The sequence below is a fragment of the Leucopleurus acutus genome (genome assembly GCF_964270905.1).
Source record: "Leucopleurus acutus genome assembly, chromosome: 3".
Lineage (NCBI taxonomy): Eukaryota > Metazoa > Chordata > Mammalia > Artiodactyla > Delphinidae > Leucopleurus > Leucopleurus acutus.
This window is the reverse complement of record NC_139145.1, coordinates 170,055,130-170,078,936: the sequence shown is the minus strand read 5'-3', so window position 1 is coordinate 170,078,936 and position 23,807 is coordinate 170,055,130. Positions and strand designations below refer to the sequence as shown.

The 23,807-nt window shown below is 41.0% G+C and overlaps 1 protein-coding gene across 1 annotated transcript in view; it reads left to right on the top strand.

Moving 5' to 3' along the window:
* ADCY2 (adenylate cyclase 2) overlaps positions 1-23,807 on the top strand; it is a gene marked incomplete at both ends in the record, with an annotated part of 432,098 nt that overhangs the window by 189,581 nt on the left and 218,710 nt on the right. Inside the window, one exon of the mRNA XM_082836187.1 lies at positions 21,731-21,880. Within this exon, the coding sequence (XP_082692313.1) occupies positions 21,731-21,880 (150 nt within the window). The remainder of the gene's footprint in view (positions 1-21,730; positions 21,881-23,807) is intronic.

Here is a 23,807-nt window from a genome sequence, read left to right as displayed (position 1 = left end):
GTGCATCAGTGATGTTGGTATATAATTTTCTTTTTTTGTCATATATTTTTCTGTTTTGGTATCATGGTGGTGGTGGCTTCATAGAATGAATTTAGGAGTGTTCCTCCCTCTGCAATTTTTTGGAAAAGTTTGAGAAGGATAGGTGTTAGCTGTTCTCTAAATGTTTGATAGAATTCGCCTGTGAAGTCATCTGGTCCTGGACTTTGTTTGTTGGAAAATTTTTAATTACAGTTTCAATTTCACTGCTTCTGCTAGGTGTGTTTATATTTTCTAATTCTTCTAGGTTCAGTCTTGGAAAATTGTACCTTTCTAAGAATTTGTCCCTTTCTTCATGGTTGTCCATTTTATTGGCATATACTTGTTTTTAGTAGTCTCTTATAATCCTTTTTATTTCTGCAGCGTCAGTTGTGGTTTCTTCTGTTTCATTTCTAATTTTATTGATTTGCATCCTCTCCCTTTTTTTCTTGATGAGTCTGGCTAAGCGTTTATCAATTTTGTTTATCTTCTCAAAGAACCGACTTTTAGTTTTATTGATCTTTGCTATTGTTTTCTTCATTTCTATTTCATGTATTTCTGCTCTGAGCTTTATGATTTCTTTCCTTCTACTGACTTTGGGTTTTCTTTGTTCTTCTTTCTCTAATTGCTTTAGGTGTAGGGTTACATTGTTTATTTGAGATTTTTCTTGTATCTTGAGGTGAGATTGCTATAATTGCTATAATTGCTATGAACTTCGTTCTTAGAGCTGCTTTTGCTGCATCCCATAGGTTTTGAGTCATTGTGTTTTCATTGTCATTTGTTTCTATGTATTTTTAAAATTTCTTCTTTGATTTCTTCAGTGATCTCTTGGTCATTTAGTAGCACACTGTTTAGCCTCCATGGATTTGTGTTTTTACACTTTTTTTCCTGTAATTGATTTCCAGTCTCCTAGCATTGTGGTCAAAAAAGATCCTTGATATGATTTCAGTTTTCTTAATTTTTCGAGGCTTGATTTGTGACCCAAGATGTGATCTATCCTGGAGAATGTTCTGTGTGCACTTGAGAAGAAAGTGTATTCTCCTACTTTTGAGTGGAATCTTCTACAAATATCAATTAAATCTATCTAGTCTGTTGTGTCATTTAAAGCTTCTGTTTCCTTATTTATTTTCTGTTTGGATGATCTGTCCATTGGTGTAAGTGGGGTGTTAAAGTCCCCTCCTGTTATTGTGTTACTGTCTATTTCCCCTTTCATGGTTGTTAGCATTTGCCTTATGTATTGAGGTGCTCCTATGTCGGGTGCATAAATATTTATAATTGTTATATCTTCTTCTTGGATTGATCCTTTGATCATTGTATAGTGTTCTTCCTTATATCTCATAACAGTCTTTATTTTAAAGTCTATTTTATCTGATATGCGTATTGCTACTCCAGCTTTCTTTTGATTTCCATTTGCATGGAATATCTTTTTCCATCCCCTCACTTTCAGTCTGTATGTGTCCCTAGGTCTGAAGTGGGTCTCTTGTCGACAGCATATATATGGGTCTTGTTATTTTATCCATTCAGCCAGTCTGTGTTTTTTGGTTGGGGCATTTTATCCATTTACATTCAAGGTTATTATCAATATGTATGTTCCCATTACCATTTTCTTAATTGTTTTGGGCTTGCTTTTGTGGGTCTTTATCTTCTCTTGCATTTCCCACCTAGAGAAGTTTCTTTAGCATTTATTGTAAAGCTGGTTTGGTGGTGCTGAATTCTCTTAGCTTTTGCTTGTCTGAAAAGCTTTTGATTACTCCATCAAATCTGAATGAGATCCTTGCTGGGTAGAGTAATCTTGGTTGTAGGTTTTTCTCTTTCATCACTACGTGCATCCTGACAATCCCTTCTGGCCTGCAGAGTTTCTGCTGCAAAATCAGCTGATAACCTATGGGCATTCCTTTGTATGTTATTTTTTGCTTTTCTCTTGCTGCTTTTAATATTTTTTTATTTGAATTTAATTTTTGTTAGTTTGATTAATATGTGTCTTGCTGTGTTTCTCCTAGGGTTTATCCTGTGTGGGACTCTCTATGCTTCCTGGACTTGAGTGACTATTTCCTTTCCCATGTTAGGGAAGTCTTCTACTATAATCTCTTCAAAGATTTTTCTCAGACCCTTTCTTTTTCTCTTCTTCTTCTGGGACCCCTATAATTCAAATGGTGCTGCACTTAGTGTTGTCCCAGAGGTCTCTGAGATTGTCTTCAATTCTTTTCATTCTTTTTTCTTTATTCTGCTCCTTGGCAGTTATTTCCACTATTTTGGCTTCCAGCTCACTTATTCGTTCTTCTGCCTCAGTTATTCTGTTATTGATTCCTTCTAGTGTATTTTTTACTTCAGTTCTTGTGTTGTTCACCTCTGTTTGTTTGTTCTTTAGTTCTTCTAGATCTTTGTTAAACATTTCTTGTATTTTCTCAATCCATGCCTCCATTCTATTTCCAAGATTCTGGATCATCTTTACTATCATTACTCTGAATTCTTTTTCAGGTAGGTTGCCTATTTCCTCTTCATTTATTTCATCTTGTAGGTTTTTACCTTGCTCCTTCAACTGTGACATGTTTTTGCTGTCTCATTTCTTAAATTTTTTGATGGGTGGGATTGTGTTCCTGTCTTACTGGTTGTTTCACCTGAGGCTTTCAACACTGGAGTTTCTAGGCTGTTGGATAGAGCTGGGTCTTAGTGCCAAGATGAGGACCTCTGGGAGACCTCACTCTGATGAATATTCCCTGGGGTCTGAGGTTCTCTGTGAGTCCAGTGGTTCGGACCTGGAGCTCCCACTGCAGGATCTTCAGCCCGACCCCCGGCTTGTGAACCAAGATCCTGCAAGCAGCGTGGGTGGCAAAAAAAAAAAAAAAAAAAAAAAGAAAGAAAGAAAGGAGAGCAATAACAAAGAGTAAAAAATAAAATTAAACTAGGAAACTAACAGACATGTTAGAAAGAATATAAAAATAAAAATATAGATGAAACAACAACTGGAAGGTAAAACAGTACCACGATATTAAAAAAGAGGAGAAGAAAGAAAGAAAAGGCGGAAAAGGCCTTGGCTCTGGAGTGTGGGGCTTAGGCAGGGGTGGGGCTTAGGCAGTGACTGAGGCCTATGCTTAGGCCTCACAGGGCTGGAAAAAGCCCTGTGGGAGTGGTGTGGGGTGGGACTTAGGCTCCACGGAATAGAAGGGGCCTAGACGTGCCTCTGCTCTCAGAGGGCGGGGGACCCGGCCTTGGAGCTCAGCAGGCTTCCCAGGCTCCAGTGGGTGGGCAGACGCCCCCTGCTCCTCTGGTCCTGGAGAGCCCTTCCTGCCTATTTTTCTTTAGACAGTGTTTTTTAAGACCAGTATAATAGTAAGTTATTAATAGTTTAATTTTAAACTATTACCATGGTGAATTAAGAAATGGAAAAAGAATTGTGGAGGAAATTCACAAAGGCCAAATCCATCACCCTTACCTATATCTTAGGCCTCTGTACTGAGCAAAACTCCGTTAGAGGGACAGTCATAACGTCTGGGCTCTCAGCTTTATGTAGGAAGGTGACATGAGCACAGACTCTGAAGGCTCACCTGTCCCGAACCCTTACCTTCTGTCCCATAATGTTCAAAACAAAGTCCCATAAGATAGGCTCAGCTTTGGGTTTGAGAATAAAAATAACACAGCTTTCTGCTGAGGGAGAAGGGTTCATCTCACAAGTGGACAATCTGCACCAGGACCCAAAGAGAAACCTCAGTTCTCCTCATTCCTCCCTTACCCTGTTCCAAGAATCCTGCTCTCTCTTTCTCTTCCTTCTTTAGGTTCTTTTTGCTTTAAGTGCACTTCCCTCATATTTTCTCGACAGTAAAGTATATAGTGTGCTTCAGAGTATGAGTTTCCTAGGGCTGCTGTAACAAATCACTACAAACTCAGTGACTTAAAACAAATACGATTTATTCTCTCAGAGTCTGGGAGAACAGAAGTCCAAACTCAAGGTGTCAAAAGAGCCACACTCCCTCCAGAAGCTCTGGAGGGGATCCTTCCCTTCCTCCTTCAGCTTCTGGTGGTCCATGTGTTCCTTGACCATGGCTGCATCCCTCCAATCTCTACTCCTGTCTTCACATGGCCATCTTCCCTCATCTTCCCTGTTTCTTCTGTTCTTGTAGGATACATGTCAATGGATTTACAGCTCAGTCGAATCCAGGATGAACTTATCTCTGATCCTAAACTTAGGTACATCTGCAAAGATTTCATTTTTTTCCAGGTAGCCATATTCACAGGTTCTACGTGAACATGGCTTTTTTTTTTTTAAGTAGGGGGTTCCATTCAACCCACTGTAATAAAAAACAGGTACCTTAACAAAATCTGCTTTGATGTTTTCTTTTTGTGAGTTTATTCTGCCCTTATAACTCTACAGTCAACTCCTCGAGGGACAGGATGTGTCTTCCGTTTCCACTGCTCTTTCTTAGTCCCTCCAGCTGGTACATGCCAGGATGTCTTCCCAGTTTGTCCAGCTTTGCCTCCTTTCAACTTGCAGACCTTCAAAGTGGAGCAAACTCGTCCCTACCTTTTAGTACTTATCTCAAGGCCTACTTTCAAGAAGTCTCCTTTAGATCATCCCATATGTCACCGTGAAGAGGTTAATTTTCTCAGATCCATCTGAATTCCTTCTCTTACTGGTTTGTCATCCTGTTTACAGTACATTCCATACGTGGCTTTTATGTATGGTCTCAACTTACTCATTTGCTTTACACCAAACATACTCAGAAAACTACGTGTGACAGAAGCTTATGCTACAACACAGGAAAGGCTGTGTTTGCTGACTCAGTTGGCTGTCCCAACCAAATGAGTCAGCCTTACATTTGGCTGCAAGAAACAGAAAATCAGACTATAGAGGCTTAAACAAATGGGAATTTATTTGCCTCAAAAAAATAACACATCCAAAGGTAGTGGGCTACAGACCTTAGTCCAGCAGATTAAGGAAATCAGGACTGATGTCTTCAGGAGTGCATTGGCTTTTCTCTCACAATCATATGGAGGCTGCTGCAGATCCAGCCATTTCATCTACCTTCAAAGCAAGTAGATGGGATAGGAAAGTGGAAGTTTCCCATGAATTGCATCTGCTCCTTTTTATTAAGAAATTGAAAGCTGACACGGAGGCCCTTTCTCTTCTGAAGGCTACTTCACTCACATCTGGTTCCTCGGCCACTTCCAGTTACACGAGAACCGGGAGAAATAATTGTGTGGATTTCTAGCATCTGTATTGGGAGGTACCTGGAGAAAAGGTGGTGGGAAAGGTCTTGACTAGCTGATCCGTAGAATTTGCTGCTCCCTCAGAGTGCTTGTGTAACCCAGACTGTCTGGGTTGTGACGCATCGTCACACACCATCTAATAGTGTCATCTTGTCTGACGCCAGGACTGATGAGAACAGCTGTTAAGTCAGTAGGCAATAATTAACTCCAAAGTACATAAATTACCAGGCTGCAGGATTTTTTCCCTTTAAGTATACAGGTGAATGCTCTTTTGAACGTGGGGTTGTGGTCACCTCCACTGACAGAAAGCTCCAACGCAGTCATTGTGAGGCTGCTTTGAAACCTGGGCGAGACTGCTAGTTAGGTGGGGAATATACCATGTTTATGAGTGAACCCATGGATGTTTTATTACTGGTGTTAATAAAGCGTGTAAAAGAGAACTTCATAGGTTCTGGTGCAGCCTCTGCTTTTATTGCGGAAATTTCACTCAGAATCATATCCTCTTAGGCCACAGTGTTCTCCCGGGGGCCTGCATCCAGCCGTGATGTGGGGTTAAAATGAAGGAGAAACCTGGAGAAAAAAGGCTTATGCAGGTAATATGTATCTGTGTTAATTTATCATCCATTAATGCAAAATTTAGTAAGATTTATTATCATTATTTACGAAGGAGACAATTTTACATTTAAATCTAAATTTGATCAATGATCACTTAATACAACATTTTTTATTAGCAAAGGCTCCACCTGGGAGCATTTTTGTAGCTCTGAAGTTTGATCCCCTTGTTAAGCCAACTTTATCAGATTTGCTAATGCAAACGCTGTCGGACCTGGGATGCTGACTTGCTCTAAGAAAGGTACAAGAGAATGACATATAACTTTCAAATGTTAATTTATTAACTGGTTCTAACTAGATGATTTCTGTTTTCCATTTCTCTTAGAAACTACTGAGTGTTTGCTATTTGCTTTCAGAACAAAACGTATATGCCCACGATAGTAGCAACTCTATAGTCTGGAAAGGGTGCATTTAAAAATATTTCTCTAGAAGTTACTGGGAAGCCTAACCTCACTAAAATATTTCTTAGATGTCATGTTGTGTACATATTGTCTTCCATCCCTACCCCTGGTCCTCGTTCCCCTGTTACTGCGGGTCCTTTGAAATCCCACTGTCTGTTCAGATGTGAGTGTCTGAGGTTGGCCTGGGCCCATATCATATTCAGCTGCTTCCTCTTCCCCCGCTCCCATACCCCACCACTCGACCTCAGCTTTATCCAAGTTAATTTTCTAGTCCTCTTACTGCAGTGTTCATCTCCCTCCTCTAATCAGTACAGGAGCCCTCCTGAATGAGTGGAAGGGTGTCTTCGATTTGGTTTAAATAAGTACACCATACTTCCCATCTTTAGTTTGAATAGCAAATCCCTCCTTCCTCTGGAGAAGCTCATCCTCATTAGCATTAGCCATTATTCAATCCATTATTAAATTCTCAGCTCTTCCCTCCACTTGAATTGTTTCTTTGTTCTGGCAGTATTCGGGTTTAGCTATCTGCTTTTTTATTGACATTAGTTTCTCCAGTGGTAGTGTAAAACATATGCACTTGGGGAGACTTATGTTAAAAAAAATAATAACCTACTGAGTCTCCAGGAGTGGGCTCTGGGCGCTTAGACATCTTTTTAAAGCACCAGGTGATTCTAATGCACAGCCTGTTTCAGAAGTTTGGTGCAGTGAGCTCTGGTGAGGTAAGGACCTTACTGAAGTTTATCTTGCCTTTCTGATTGCTAACAACAAAATCAGAAGACGTATTTGTATCGTACTTAGAATCGAAAGCATGCTTTAAAATATAAGTTTCTGGCTCTCTAAATAGAGCACAGTTTGTGCATGAAATTTGCATTTGTATGTTATGGTGATGTTTTATTAGATTCACTATAGTTGTAAGAGATGCCAAAAGACCTGTACAGAATTGGGTGTAGTTTATGTACATTACCAATGGGAAAGACACAAAGGTTAAGAAGGGTGGATTTTAATCTGTGGCTGATGGGGTCATCAATGAGCTGGTCTTGCTTCAAAGAATGATGTAATCAGACAGATGTGTCTCCTGGGGAAGCCTGTCTACACAGGCAGCATCTGTCTGCCGGGGGCATTGGCTCCTCTACAGGGAGTGGCCCGTGGTCTGGAGAGCTCTGAAGTGTTACCTTGTTAGTAATCCAAACTCTACCAAATGTGGGAGGCTGACTTGCTCTAACAAAAGTGGCAAAGAATGATATTTAAACCCAGGATGCCAATGTATTAATTTATCATGCGGAATATGCCTATCGGGTAGACCAGTTAGTTGTTCATATAAAATCATCTCTTATCTTCTCTCTCTATAGCAAGAAGCCACTTTGTCCAAAGGTCACCCATGAGCCTAGTTATAACACAGGTGGAGCGGGGATTTGTATGTTTAAGGCAATGTTTCTCGACCTTTCTCCATTACTACTCTCTTAAGAAGACTTTTTAAATGTTTTTTTTCTAACCAATCCCCCATGAAATTTTAATACCACAGGTATATTGCATATCTATTTATGTGATGTATGCATATCTGTGTATCATGCATTAAAAGATTAATTTTTTGGCTTTCCCTGAGAACCAGTGTTTGCCCTCTTGGAGCCCCTGCTGAGAATGTATGGCCTAAGAAATCCATTTCCTAAAGCCTAAACTATGAGGCTCCACTTAGAGGGATACACCAGCCAGGTGGGCCAGGTACTGGAATCTGCTGACAAGACGACTTCTCTTCCAGACAACATTGTTTTCCTCAGAGACTAGCCTCTTTCTCTGCTTCCAAAATTAAAATCTTTACCACCCACTCACCTCCCTCCTTTTTTGCACATATCTTTCTTCAGATGTTTTTGTTCACCCAACAGATCAGAATCAAATCTGGCCAGAATTGCATTGTCTTTCAGGTGATGCAACATGTATCTGCATCCTTTTCAGGTTAAATCTGATGGGACAATTTTGGGTCCAAATTCTTCATGTCTGTCCCAGGTGTTATTTGCATGGAATTACTGAAGGGACATCAGGTATATGTCAAAGCATAACCCTTCTCTTAAGGATGATATCTGACAAAGCAATTACGAAGCTTTCTCCCCAAATGTGAAAGGCAGAATAATGGAGTGGATTGATCCAAAGCCAAAAATCATAGTTAAATTTAAGCTCCACCAGGACAAGAATTTTTGTCTTTTTTGTTTACTTAAAATTATAGTCCCTGTACCATGAACAGCTTCTGTCACATAGTGGGCCCTCAATAATATTTGTTGAATGAAAAAAAAATATTTTTATTCAGTATATGAATTAGGATCTCTCCAGTTGTGGTGTAGTGAATCATGTGGATATGAGCGATTATATTCATTCATTCAAAGAATATTTACCAAGGACTTCCCTGGTGGTGCAGTGGTTAAGAATCCACCTTCCAGGGGACAGGTTCAATCCCTGGTCCGGGAAGATCCCACATGCCACGGAGCAACTAAGCCTGTGCACCACAACTACTGAGCCTGCACTCTAGAGCCTGTGAGCCACAACTACCGAGCCCATGTGCTACAACTACTGAAGCCCGTGTGCCTAGAGCCCCTGCTCCGCAACAAGAGAAGCCACTGCTATGAGAAGCCTGTGCACCGCAACGAAGAGTAGCCTCCGCTTGCTGCAACTAGAGAAAGCCCACGTGCAGCAATGAAGACCCAATGGAGACAAAAATACAAAACAAAACAAACAAAAGCGAAAAAAGAAACAGAGACTATTTACCAAGAACACGTTATGACAGACCCTATACAAATTACCCAATGTATCCATAATGGGATAAAACAGATGGGATCCCTGCCCTCATGGACCATAGAGCAAAACAGGAGAGACAGGCAATAAGCTAATGGGTAAATACAAGCTATCACCTTTTGGGGAGCAAAGTGATATTGGGAGAAATAGCAGGGTGCAGCTGGTGGATTACCAGGAGGCCCTCATGGAGCACGCTCAGGGCAGGCCTGTCATGGAAGCCAGGTGTGAGTAGGCCCCACACAGGAAGAGGGGCAGGAAGGAGCTTCTCAGGCAGAGAGAACTGTGTGTGCAAAGGCCTTGAGCCTGGAGAGATGGGCAAGCTGGATGACCCCCAAGGAGGGCACGGTACCTTGAGTGGAACTGAGGGGTAGGGCATGAATAGAAACTAAAGATGCAGACTGGGGCAAGATGTGTGAAGAGTTCAGTGTAGACATTAAAGTGGGCAGGCCAACTCTTCTGGGTCTAGACTTCAGAAGGAAGATCTGGGCTCAAGGTCCACCTTTGGGAGTTGGTGCTATTTAGATGGTGTTGAAGAAGGCGCCAGGTATATGGATGTCCCTGCAAGGGGAAAATGGAGGAATTTAAAGAGAAAGGGACCTAGACTGAGCCCCGGAGAGGGCAGTATTTGAGTCAGAGCATTGGAGTCAGCGGAATGGCCAGACCCCAGAGAGCATGGGGCCAAGGAAGCTGAGAGAGACCAGGATCCTTGGCAGGAGAAAGGGACCAGCTCTGCTGAGGACGCTGCTCAGGAGTCACGGTAAGGGGAGCATGGAAAGGAGTGGATGGGATTGACGAAGTTGTAGGTAACCAGTGAGCTTGACAAGAGTAGTTTTTGTGGCTTCTTGGGGTTGCTACATAGTTTGAAATGGGATATGGAGAATCAGAGGCCAAAGAAGTAGGAAGAGCTTCAGTAGACGAGCCATTGAGGTTCGGCTGTTAAGGGAAATGAGAAATAAAGAAGAAGGCAGGGTTGTGTTGTGTTTAGGGAAGGCACTGCTCGGTTGGGAGCAGACTTGCTTGCTGCTGGGAGTGGTTCAAAGAGGGAGAGATTGATGACAGAAGTAGCGGGCATGAACTGGAGCCTGAAATCCCTGTTGCCTGGAGACAATTGATAATCAAGGTGATGGTCCAGGCTGTGTGGTTTTCTTCTGCATCAAGGTTAAAAGGTATTTTTCTTGCAAGTGGTGGAATTTGGTTGTCAAATTTCATCCCAACAAAGAAATTTCTAAATGCATATTCTAAAATCAAACCGTTTCCTCCATTCCAATTCTACTCCCATGTGGTTTTGATGCTAGGCACGGTTTTTTCTCATTAGCATCTTTCAGTGTGTGATTGCCTATAGAAATCCTTAAGGTGTGAAAACTATTTCCTGTAGCAAGCACAACATTTCCGTTTCTCTGATGGGGGGAAAACAACCTTCAGGACTACCTGATCACGGGAAGCTCTGCATGTCCTGCCTCTTCTTTCCAGTATAGAGATAATTTCTCAGTGTAGAGATAATTCCTCTTTGTCTTTTAAACCTATAGCAATAAACTTCTTTGCTGTTTCTATTTAATTTCATATTCCAAATATCCTTGCAAACTCATTCTAAAAAGGCATCAAACTGTTTCTCAAATAGTTAAATTGTGAGATAGTAAACATTACCCTAATTGGTTAATGACTGATTTACATATGATGCAAAATAAAGGGAATTTCATTAGCTGTGAACTAAGAATTCTACTCTTTATTATTGTCCTTAAAAAATTAGTACCCCTGGACTACTCATCTAATAATTTTACTCTGGAATTTTAGTGGGCAGGTTTATTATGTAATATGTCCACTGGAAAATAGAAATGAGTATTTTTAACTTTTTATACTCATTCTTTGGAATTCTAGTAGCCTTGGATAGATTTCTGTTTCATTCCTGGCTTGAAATGCTTCTTCACACCATCAGGAAGCATGTTAGTTCATCACAGAAATGTATTTAGACTTGGAAAACACTGGAGATTTTAAAAATATGATCATTATGGTCCCAAATGAGGGTTTGGGCTTTAACTCATTTTCTTGATAGGCTGAGACAGTGTATGTGAAACCCACCATCTGAAAACCTTTGTAAATTGTCATTTCATGAGACTTTGCCTCTTTTGCATACGCCATCTTTTTTGGGTGAGCCCTTGACTGAAACTGGACTCACGGGGTATATTTAATTGCGGCTTCTTGTCCCCAAGGAAGACTAGTTGGCTTGGGGAGGAAGTAGCTGCTATCACTAATGGCACAGAGAAGACCTGAACCCAGAAGGTTAAACCCATTGCTACTCCAGGCTGCAGCTTCCAACAATCTGCACAATAATACTTTTTACTTGGGAGAAACAGACACCTCTGTGTAAACTGCCAACAAGTCATATATATATATATATACACACATACATATATATACTCAATTTTATTGGAGTGTAGATGATTTGCAATGCTGTGTTAGTTTCAGGTGTACAGCAAAGTGACTCAGTTATGCATATACGTGTATTCATTCTTTTTCAGATTCTTTTCTCATATAGGTTATCACAGATTATCGAGTGGAGTTCCCTGTGCTATACAGTAGGTCTTTGCTGATTATCTGTCTCATATATAATAGTGTGTGTCTGTTAATCCCAAGCTCCTGATTTATCCCTTCCCCCCATGTTTCCCCTTTGGTAACCATAAGTTTGTTTTCGATATCTGTAAGTCTGTTTCTGTTTTGTAAATAAGTTTATTAGTATTATTTTTTAAAAAAATTAGATTCCACATATGAAGTCTCATATATTTTTTGTCAAATCACGTGTGTCTTCTCAGAGTCGATTAAGGAGAAAATAGGTAGCAGACCCATCATGAGTTTAATAACTCTTTTTATTCTACCTAATTAGTTAATATATTTTTGTTATTGATGTTGAAATCGTATGTCATTAGTGATGTGCTTTCCAAACCATGTGTTAAGGCACCACCAGGGCATCCCAGGATATTTTAAAATTTCAAGGGGAACCTAGCAACACTGGACATCTGTCACTGTGGAAATCAACTCAAGGTAGTTGATGGTTTCAACTTTAGGTGACACTGCATTCCTTTTGTTGTCAAGCTGGGTTTTTGGCATATGTGACGGAGAAAAAGAACAGTGGCCTATGTGACGGAGAAAAAGAACAGTGGCCTGGGGAAATCAAGACAGAATAGGAAATGTGAATGGCGGTGTTGAATCCGAGGCTAGTGTTTGTGCAGATGCAATGCTCAACAGACACACTGACTACTGAGGGCCCATAGTAAGTCACATAGTAAGTGGCTACTTAAGAATGAAATAAAATTATAAGATTTTATTTCAATATATATGTTGGATTTCTCTTCCAACAACTCCTAAGCTGTTAGGGCATAATACTTAAGCAGTTCAGACCTTACTACTTAATAAACAAGACTGTTAGATATCTCCTTTGGCCTAGGAATGCTATGAAAATATTAATAAGACACTACGGGCATTGTGAAACAAGAACATTTTGGAACCTCTGCATTATTGGTTTTACTTTTTGCAAGTAAGAGTTTATAGTAATGTTGGAGGATGTATGCGATGCATGCTCAGTTTATCAGCAGTTTTCCTTCAACCACAGGCATCCATAAGTCTCATAAAGACGTCCCGCTAATGGGCAACCCTAACGGTAGGACGATCACAGCCATCCCTCTGAAATCTCACCTGTGCAGCTCCTAGAAGCCTGCTTTGCATCACCTGCCTTTGTTTGCTTGCTTTGTTGACATTTATTATTGGTCTGTTTTATTACATTTTTGTCAGTGAGGTTGATTTCTTGGGTGGGGAGAATATAACATTTAGTTGATTATAAACAAATGCTCAATAAATGTTTTTTGAACAAATGAAGTGATGTAATGAATGTCTTAGTTTGTATTAAACCATCAGCAGTATGTGGCATTTCTGCAAAAGAGCTACCAGCCCCAAATTTCTAAGGAATGCAGGGTTAACCTTTAAGTGAATTTTCTGGTAATTTATAAATAATCTGTCTTTAAAACTCAATAGTTTTAAAGACACAGGGAACTATATCCAATCTCCTGGGATAAACCATAATGGAAAAGAATATAAAAAAAGAATGTATATATGTGTATAACTGAGTCCTTTGTACAGCAGAAATTAGTACAACATCATAAATCAAGAATACTTCAATTAAAAAAATAGAAAAAAAACCCTCAGTAGTATGTTGGAGGTGGGAGAATTGAGTGAGGGGTAGTCAAAAGGTACAAACTTCCAGTTATAAAGTAAATAAGTATTGGGGATGCAGTGTATAACATGATAAATATAATTAGCACTGCTCTGTGTTCTATATGAAAGTTAAGAGAGTAATGTTGAAGCCCAACCTTGAGTACCACAGAATGTGTTTGTATTTAGAGACAGGGCATTTGGAGAGGTGACTGAGCTAAGATGAGGCCATTAGGGTGGTGTTCTTCTAAGAAAAAGAGATTAGGACGCACAGAGAGACCCCAGGGGCACACAGGCTTGCATAGAGAAAAGGCCATGTGAGGAAACAGCTGGAAGGTGGTCATCTACAAGCCAGGTGAGAAGTCTTAGGGGAAAATAACCCTGCTGACACCTTGATCTTGGACGTCCAGCTTCCACCACTGTAAACAAAGAAACAAAAATTTCTATTGTTTAAGCCACTGAGTCTGTGGTATTTTGTCCCTGCAGCCCAAGGAGATTAGCGCACACACGGGTTTAGCAAAACCCATTCCTTTTGATTAGGGTCCTGGAATGGTGCTGACTGGGAAGAGCTGCTTGGTCGTGGCCCTGTGAGAGAGCATGAGATGCCTCTTGGTGATTTGGGTGGAACTAATGTACTGCATTGGCCCGAAAGTTTGTTCAGGTTTTTCTGTAGCAGCATACAAAAACCCGAACGAACTTTTTGGCCAGCCCAATATATTCTCTGGTTGAAATTGCTCAGAAGTCAGAGTCTGGTGTCAACGGTATAAATCTCTTTGCTTCCTCCAAGACCCACTCCTCAGGAAAACCCTCAGCAGGAGAAGAAAGAAGGTGGTGAGGAAACCCAGGAGCACCCTCCGGGGAGACACTACTTTTAAGTGCATTTCAGCCTTTTATCCTGTTAAAAGGAAAGCTGCTGCCAGCCATCCCCTCCCCTAATTAGTATCATTAATGAAACATCTAGTTTAGTTTGTAATAGGAAATTTCTTTGTTTTCCAATTTGCAGAAGGTTTCAGTTATACAGCCAAGCAGTTATTTATCTTTTTTAATCACAGCATGACTTTATGGAATATCTTTTGGTCTGATTAAAAAGGGCAATTCCAGGGTAGACCTTGAGGGTCACAGCATTCATTGTTTTTTCTCCTGTATTCGGAGTCTGTGACTGCACAGGACTTTGCAATCTATCACTTCTGTGTGAATGCACTTGCTAATGTCATGTTTAAGTTCATACCCAGGATTGGCTGTGCTATCCCTGTGGTGTTATTGCCCTCAGCAAACTTGTCCCTCTGTTATCATGTTACATTTGATATCTACATTTAGTTCCATTCAACTTCATAAGGTGTCCTCTTCTTCAGTCATAATTGGCTGGGTATATTGTGCTTGGTTTGCTTAATTCTAATTTATCTACTATTGTGTAGGTTATAAATGGGGTCACAAGTAGGTCATAATGCAAGTTGCCAATGGGGTAGCCATGCAAATGTACCCCGAGTACCCATAAAAGATGTGCGTCCCTTCTTGCGTGCTGTTGGTTGAAGAGACATATTTATCTCACATGAAATGGTGTACCATTTCATCTTAAACTAAGCTGCACAGGTTGGAGTGTCTGATAGCCTTGGTCATGTTTGTTGACTGAATCTGAACACCTGTTGCCTCAACTTTTTAAATATGGATCAAATGTGTCACCTATAAAGCAGTGATAAGTGAAGATAATTGTGTATAGTGTTTAAACGAAGCTAAATTTCATTGAACCAGATTAATTAGAGAGATTATCTGTCTAAATTAAAGTCTAAAGTGTGCTCAAGTATCTTTTTTTTTCACTTGTAAGTCCACTGAAATCACCAGAATTAGGCAAATTTTGTATTGCTTAGTGCAGATCCTTAGGTGAGCTGATTCAAGGTGAATAAAATTTGAGTTTTAATTAGTATATAATTATATGTTTCTAAAGTTTTTGAAACACACTGAGACACAGCACTTAGAAGTGTTCTCCTATTGTGCATATGTCATTATATATGGGAGAGAAGTTTCAGGAATACCCAGAAACCAGCATTTATTAAGCTCATTGGACAATCCAGCACTGCTTCGTCCCCTGGGTTTCTGAAAGAGTGGAGCCTCTTTGGAATAATTAACTTTCATTCAACTATGTGGACTCACAAAGACCAAGGAGACAGTGGCTTCTGTTGGGTACTAGTAAAGATGTAAAGTTCAGTTAATCATCGATTGGTTGACAGAATGTCAAATGTAATCATTCAGACGTCACTGTGCCAGCAGAAGGGCAGGAGACAGTTTGGAACAGATGGAGACTAACTCTAATAAAAGTCCTTTGTAATCACAGGTAAACTCCCAATTGGGCTTGGAGCTCTGTGAAACAAAGAGAGTGGGGAGAAGAGTGTCTGCTGGTGTTGTTTTACAGAAATGGCCTGCAGAGTAAGTTAACAACAAAAAGGAAATGACTGGTCCCATTTTGGCCACAGGAGAAGTGGGCTATGAGTTCTGGAGTTAGCAGCTCCCTCCTTTCCATACAGCTTATTTGTTTGCTCTTCTCGCTCCTGTGGTGGAGAGGAACTAAACCCTGAAAGCTAAGATTCTTCCACGTGCTTGAAATCAGAGAGAGCCTGGATGAGAGAACAAACGTGTGACGGTGCACTCCTCTGTGGAAAGCAGAGTGACCTATGGATCTTGGTGGAGGGAGGCTTGTGCATTCTTCTTCCACTGAGTTCTGAATATTGGAAACTCTATGTTTTGTCTCCTTTTTGTTATTCTAAACTATTAATCAAGCCAGCTTTCTCCCCATCAGTTTCAAATTTGTAATCCCTGAGCTGAGATGTACAAGTCTGGGTTTCTGCAGGGTGAAGCCAGCTTTCCCTTCTAGGGAAGATGTGTTCTCAATGACTTAATTTGTGAGAGGAACTTTCTATCAAGATCTTGAGTATCTTCTAGGCCCATCTCTTTCCACTGGCCTGTGATGAGCTGGTGGAACACTCCTGAGAGAAGCAAATGACTCTCAAACTCCTCCCTGAAATTTTATCTAGCTGTGATACCAAACTTGAACCCTAAGTGTAAGATTCTTTAGCCCTTTAGCCCAAATATAGCTGGAAAAATAGCATAATGTATGCTATTCAAAAAGACCTAATAATAACAGCTCTAATATAAAAGAGAATAATGAAAATAATAATCACAACCAACAGTACTATTTCTAGTGGCCATTTCCATAGGAAATCAAATTGCATTTGACTCCCAATTTTCAATTCCAGTCTAACCAACCAAAACGCTAATAACACCCATTGTTGAGGTGGTTGGTTTTTCAATTTTCTTCATAACTTTCTGTCTTAGCTCACGCTGTCATAACAAAACACCCCAGGCTGGGTGGTGCAAACAGGAGATACTTATTTCTCACATCCCTGGAGGCTGGGAAGGCTGAGATCAAGGTGCTGATGATTCTGTTCTGGTGAGGGCCCTCTTCCTGGCAGACACCCCTTCTCACATGGCAGAGAGAGGAAGAGAGACAGACAGATACAGAGAGACAGAGAGAGACAGAGAGAGTCTCTTCCTTTCCTTATAAGGACACTAATTTCATCATGGGGACCGGACCTTCATGACCTTATCTAAACCTGATTATCTCCCAAGGGTCCCACCTCTAATACCATCATATTGGGAGTTAAGCCTTCAGTATATACATCTGGGAAGGACATGACATTCAGCCCATAATATTTTCTGACTCCACTCCTTATCTGGAGGGATTTTAAATTAGAAGAAGATTCCAGCATGTGACCTGAGGATCATTAGATGTTATAGCCAAAGCACAGTGTTTCTGGTCTATACTAAAAGGCTGATAAAAAACAGAAATCCTGAGGCCAGGGCATATAGCAAACTTAATTCTTTGGGGGTTGCAGGAATGCTGAGGAGATGGAACTGTGCTTCTCTGTAGCCATGTTTGAGAGCTCAGTTAAGGAAAATTCTACCTTGATCATTTTCTCTCCCAAGCAAGAGCATTGTTTTATTTAAGCCAAATTTGATGCTTATGAGATGCAGTGAGCTTGCTGAATATTCATTTGCAGCTCGGTTCATCAAGTTCTTATAATCCCTTTTATCCTTTGACTTATAATTGGTGTTTTTGCATATTTATGATCTGCTTTGTTTTAAGCTGAGGACCTGTTTTAAATGCTGTACTGTCCTTTTTCCTCCAGCCCTGTGCAGTGAGCTCACAGAGAAATCATGGTATTGAGTGATGGGGCTTCATCTGTTACCAGGAGCCTCACCCCACCCTCAGCTTGCATGTGTGCTGCCTGCTGACCTCTGTGGACATTGTAATCGGCAACCCCTAACCTGAGGTTAAGAATGGGAGTACTGAACAATTTTAAAACTCTTTAAAAGAGTCACAGAGGACCTGAGTGGTCACCTAATCCTCGTGATAATTTCTCAACTGTTTGAAGACAGTGAGCTCACATCCTTAAATGTCCTTTTCCCGGGTGAAATAACCCTGCTCGGGTCAGTTGCCCTTGGTCATGTGATCCCGTTAGGAACGGCCTCACGTCCTGTTACTTTCCTCTGAATGTACGTCGATGCACCAGCATCATAGTTAAATGCTCCATGGACGTGTGGTCTCCAAACTGCAGCCACTTAAAAGAACTTTAAATGATGAAGGCACTTTATAGCATCAAATACAAATGCTTTGTAAAGGAAGATGATGTTAGCTGCTTCAAAGCTTACACATGTCTCTTTAGAAATTCTTCAGAAATACTTTCCCCACGCCCAAGTAGAGGGTGGGATTGTGCTAGACCAATGTGCCCTGGCCCATGTGAATCAGGGCCATGTGGGTTGGTATGGGGTAATCCTGAGAGCCTGGTGGAGCCCTGCCCTCCAGTCTCTTAATTTTGTAGACTTTTGTTTCTTTGCCTATAAAATGAAATAACAAAAATGTCCATCTTCCTGGCTGTTTTACTTTCTGGACTCTTGCAAGGATGAAACAAGGTGTGTTTGGAAAGGCAAGGTGATGGCTGTGAAAGAAGCAGAATCAGAGTTTGCTGGTGGGTACCGGCCTTCCCCCCAGCACAGGACTGATTATTTATGCATCTCCTGAGAATCACTGACAAGTGTTGACCAATCTTCCCACCCTCACATCAAGTGAAGTTGGGGAAATGGAAAGTGGTGGAGACAACCAGGCTTCTGTGACAACTGGGCAGAGTCCGGTTTGCACAGATTCTGGATCGTGGGTCAAGCTTGATCTTAAGGCCTAATTTGAAACTTCATGGTGAACCTTGGCTGCTGTTATTACCTTAAACAATTTATTTTCTTCCAAGACATCTCTTGGGAAGCTAAGTTTCTTCTCCTATTTTCTGACAGATGTGAGAGTAGCTAAATGAAGCAACGAGATAAAAGAAGACATCAAGACAGTATGATGTTATAAAATAAATCCAACATTGTGAAAATAGGATTTTTTATTGTGTGTTTTATTGTGTGTTAAACAGTCTTCTAGGAAGTAAAATGCTGTGATATTATGTTTGAAAAGAAAACCTTAACCGTATCACTTCCTTGTGCCCTAGGTTTTATAGAGTCATTATATGAATGTGCCTTTTTGATGGAAAAATGCTTAGGATATCAATCACATATGTAAATATGTGTAGTTATTAAAATACCAGGACTAATTCTATTAACCTTAGAATATGGTATTTTAGGATGAAAGCAGGGATCAGAAAAATGCTTGTAATTTGATTAAATTTTCCACCAGAAGAGAAAGACCATAACAACTTGGCATTAAAACTCTTAGCTGTTTATTTCTTAAGCATTTCCTTTACATATCCAAATAAAAATCTATAAATGCATTCTTTCTAATTATCTATAGACAGGGAGGGTTCGAATTACATGTTGTTGGAAGCAATGCAGCATCCATTGACCAAATGGATGAATGGATGAATGAGTAAGCGAAAGAAGGCTTTTCCTTCCATCCCATGACATTGCAAAGTTGCCAGGGCACTGGGTCAGGCAGGCAGTGTTGTAATAGAGATGCCCCTTTCGTACTCCCTGCTGAGGGAGGCCAGGGGACAGGGGATGGCTTTATTCAGTTCCCTTGCTTACATTTGGTTCTTATTTTGGAGGAACTGAGTTCCTAAAATGTTTGCGTCTTTGTTTGAAGGCATTTTTAAGGAGAAAAAGAAGAAGCTCTTATAGATAATCACAGTTATTTTTGTTATTATTTCAGCTGCACCTAATAAGGAAAGAGTTGGTGCTTTCTAATTCCGGGCAGTCTGGTTTGTGTTGGCACTTCTGGTTCCTGCATTCTTTGGGTCACTGTTCCTCAAAGCAAACTCAACAATGTCAAGGTCTGAAGAATCTTTAGTGAAGCAGATGGTCATTTTGCAGAAGCAAGATATGACAGGACTAAATTAACAGTGCACCCCTGGGCCCGGCTCTGAAATGACCTGTGCTCAGGCAGGAAGCCAGGAAGTTCACGAGCTTTCCCACATCCTCGAAGGACTGACATCCACGGGGGTGATGTGGGAAAGGATGGCAGTGGGAAGGAACAGAGCCTGTGCAACTAGAAATGCTTGGGAGCAACACCGAAGATGAGCACACTGCTCCCCTGTTCTGTGCTGAGGCACACACAGAGCACATGCATGTGTCACGTGTGCACATGATGTACACACACCACACACACTACCCCAAACCACACGTTTATCCCATATATAAATTACATACGACATGCACACATCCATTACACATATCATTCACATACCAGGTACACATGTGTACCACATACATACATCATGCATGAATCACTCAGAGAGAGACACGTGTCACGTGGATATATCACATATACAAATCACACACACCATACACATCACAGAAATCTTACATGCATATTATGTACACACGTATCATGCATGTATCATATGCAAATCACACACAGATGCATGTCACACACACACACACATGCACGCACTCAGCAATGCACAGAGCTAATATTTTAATCATCGGGAGTACTACACTGTGCAGAGGGAGGATGGCATGGTTCTCTGTGAAGTCCTGTCATGGGAACCTTGAAGGCTTAGGAATAAAAATTCCCCCAAGAGTGTTTGAGTCCTGGCATGCATGCTGCCCGTGTCAGTTGACTGATGTGTTAAGCTGACCTGTGTCAGTGGGAGACCCTTAGCAAGGAGCACAGAGCTTTTGGACACAGACGCTCTGCCTTTGTTGTTGAAGGGATGAGTGCCCGTTTGGTGAGAGGAAGGGTCATGTGGAGGGGGGTGAGAGCGGAGGGACATTCTCTGCAGGTGTGACCGTGCATGCCCTGCCAGACCTGTGCAGGTCTAGCCCTGAACACATGATCCTCAGTTTTATTTAGTTTTTACCACTTGCTCTGTGTTAATAGTGGGCCTTGAAAAGACCATGGTCATACACTGATGGTGAGAGTATCAGTGGAACATTTTCTCGGAGCAATTTTGCCATATGTATCAAGAACTTTAAAATATTCAAGGCTTTCAACTCAGTGTATTTTGCTAATTGAGCCTGAGAAATGATTAAATATGAGGCCAAAGCTTGGGACACGAGGTTGACCACTGTAGCGTAAAGCAAATGCAAAGAATATTAATTAAGTAATAAAGTATTCTTTATTAATAAAGAATGAATAAAGATAGTATAGACATAACTAAGTTATGATATCGTCATAGAACTGAATATTATCTAAGCATTCAAAATCGTGTTTCTACAGAATTTTCATGATCTGAAAAAAATCAGATTAAATGTTAACTTAAAAAAGCAAAGCAAAACTCTGCATTCAGAATGAACTTGGTTCCTTTGGAACAAGGTAACGGTCTTGACAAAAGAAAATATGGCACCAAGTTCTTCGTGGGCAGGACAATTATAGGTTCTTTGTAGTTTTTCTTTATATATTTTTCTCTCCCCTCCCACCACAAATTTTTGTGAACATGAACGGTTTTTATCATGAATACAGCAACAAGTTACATGGTTTGAAAGGTTCCTATATTCCTATATAAACAGTAAATAATGGGGAATATAACTTCTCCAGGCTCAGTGAATACAGCCTGTATCATCAAGTACCACAGTAATGCTGTATGACAACCATGAAATCCCAGTGGCCTCGATAGTGGACTATGGGTTGGCTGAGTGTCTCTGTTCCATGAGTTTCTCATCTTCCCGGGACCAGCGGGCTAGTCTTTTCCTGATGAGACACAAGAGTGTCACCCAGGACACACCAGGCCTTCTAAACCTGGGCTGGATCTGGCACTCGATTACTCCCACCCACATTGCATTAGCTGTAGCGAGTCACATGGCTGAGCCCAGAGACAAGGGAGGGGCAGCAAAGTGACCTGTCAGAGGGCACGGATCCAAGAAGGGGGTGGAATCCTTTTCTGTTAAGTAAATAAAAATGTTAGTTCGTGAACAGAAATAAAATGAACCTCAGGCAGAGTCATCTCTTTGAAGACTGCTGCTCACGTGCATTGTGTTGTTCTGTTCTCGAATGATAAACGGTCGCCCTATTGAGTGGCTCTTTGTGTCCTTAGATCCTGGCCAACGTGATCATCTTCATCTGCGGGAACCTGGCCGGGGCGTACCATAAGCACCTCATGGAACTCGCTCTGCAGCAGACGTATCAGGACACTTGCAATTGCATCAAGTCCCGGATCAAGTTGGAATTTGAAAAGCGTCAGCAGGTAAAATGCATGTTCAATCTTACGTCCACGTTATTTGAGACATTGTTGAAATGATGTTGTCACTGCTAATGTCGAGTGTGCAGTTCATCTGCTCACGGGCATCAGAAGGAAACCAGAGTAGCTATCTGGTTGCCCTGCCTGCCCAGCCTCAGGAGGTGTGCTGGGTAGATTGAATCATGAACCAACAAGCAGAGATGGCATCGTCAGACTCAGACCCAGCAACCCCAGGATCACCCACGTGCTGACAGCCACATCAACCACCATTCAGATAATAATGATAATGATTATTATTACAGTGACACTTTATTAAGACACTCATTTTGGGTGAAAGCATATTTCTCTGTGGCAAGAGTGTGCCCCACCTGAAATCTGCCTGTGTCCTCAATAGCACTTCGTATAGGGCCTGTTTTCCACCTGTGGTGGGATGGGACGAAATGATGAAGTGGGATGGAGTGATTGAGCTCATCCTTGAGGGAGGTGATTGGAGTTGGGAGGGAAGGTCTGGTAGGGAACTAGTTGTTATAGTGTCGAGGGCTGTCCTGCAGTGTTCGATGTGGGTGTTGCATGGAAACGTACATCAGGGAAATACATAGGCTCTGATGAGGCACTGCAAAATAGGAAGTGGAGATAGTAGGAGATGTGGGAAGCAAAGCCATCTAGGATCCATGTGGTCTCATCCAGGATGGTGGCAAGCTGGTGAAGCAGATATGCTTTGGAGGGGAAACCAGGAAGGGGTCCTGATCTTGACATGCTTAACTTCAGGTCATGGTGGAATATCCATATGAATAGTTTTGTTGTTTTTTTTTTTACTTGGGTTTGTGTATTTCCACAGGAACCCAGTTTCCATCTATAAAGGTGATGGTTGGCATGACTTTCTGTGAACCCCTCTCTGAGCACATTCATCAGTATTTGGCACATAGAAGATGTGTTATTATTATTTGTTAAATTGTATCGAGTTAGTCCATTTTATATAAGTTCATCAAAATGTATTATGGTGGTGAGCAAAATAAATCCTTTAAATATTGACACTAGACTTTTATTTGTGTATGGACCTATGAATAGTAATTGGATTCCTTTTTGAAAACAGGGAGGTCTGTTTGTCATTCAACAAATATTGACTGAGAATCTAGTTTGTGGCAGGCATGATTCAAGGTACTGCAATGTGGCTGTAAATACTGCTTTCCCACTGGTATTAGCAAATCTCCCAGTTCGTTTTTTAAAAAAATTTTGTGTTACAACATGAGTAGCAAAAGTATTCAGATATTAATGTTTAATTCTTTGCTCCCTATGTATATCAAACTCTGTGTTCCACATTAAGAGAAATAGACAGTTGTTGACGTGGGTCTGTTAACTGGTATATCTTCATATACTGTACATTTATCCATGTTCAGTAATAGTTCAAATCTGGGTTCTAGAAAAGTCCATAGATTCAGCACACAGCACTTAGTGTTCACGATTGTTCCCTCTACAGAGTTCAGATGTTTTGGGAGAGATGGTATCCTTTTTCAAACAGCAGTGACTGGATCAGGTTGGTCCTGGCAGTCATATTTAACTTTCTTTTCCATCACTTGCACCAAGGTCAGGAAGACCTGAAATTCCAAGTTGAGGGTTTATATAACCTAATGTTTATAGTACAGATTTGATAGAGTGGTAAGTCAGACTGCTGACCTGGTCTGCACTGCTTCCTGCCCTGAAGAGACCTTGAGCAACCAGGACCAGGTGTCATCCAAGTGGTCAGGAAGGGCCATGCTTTGACCTTACGTGGCTCCAGAACTAGACCAGTGAGGCATACCTCGTGCTACAGACTTTATGGGACCATCGTGGGAGGTATTATAAGGGCGTCCACTTACAAGTTTATGAAAAGGAGCCAATGATCCTTTTTAAAATAAGGAAAGAGAAAAGGGACACTTTGAAGACAAAGAACTTA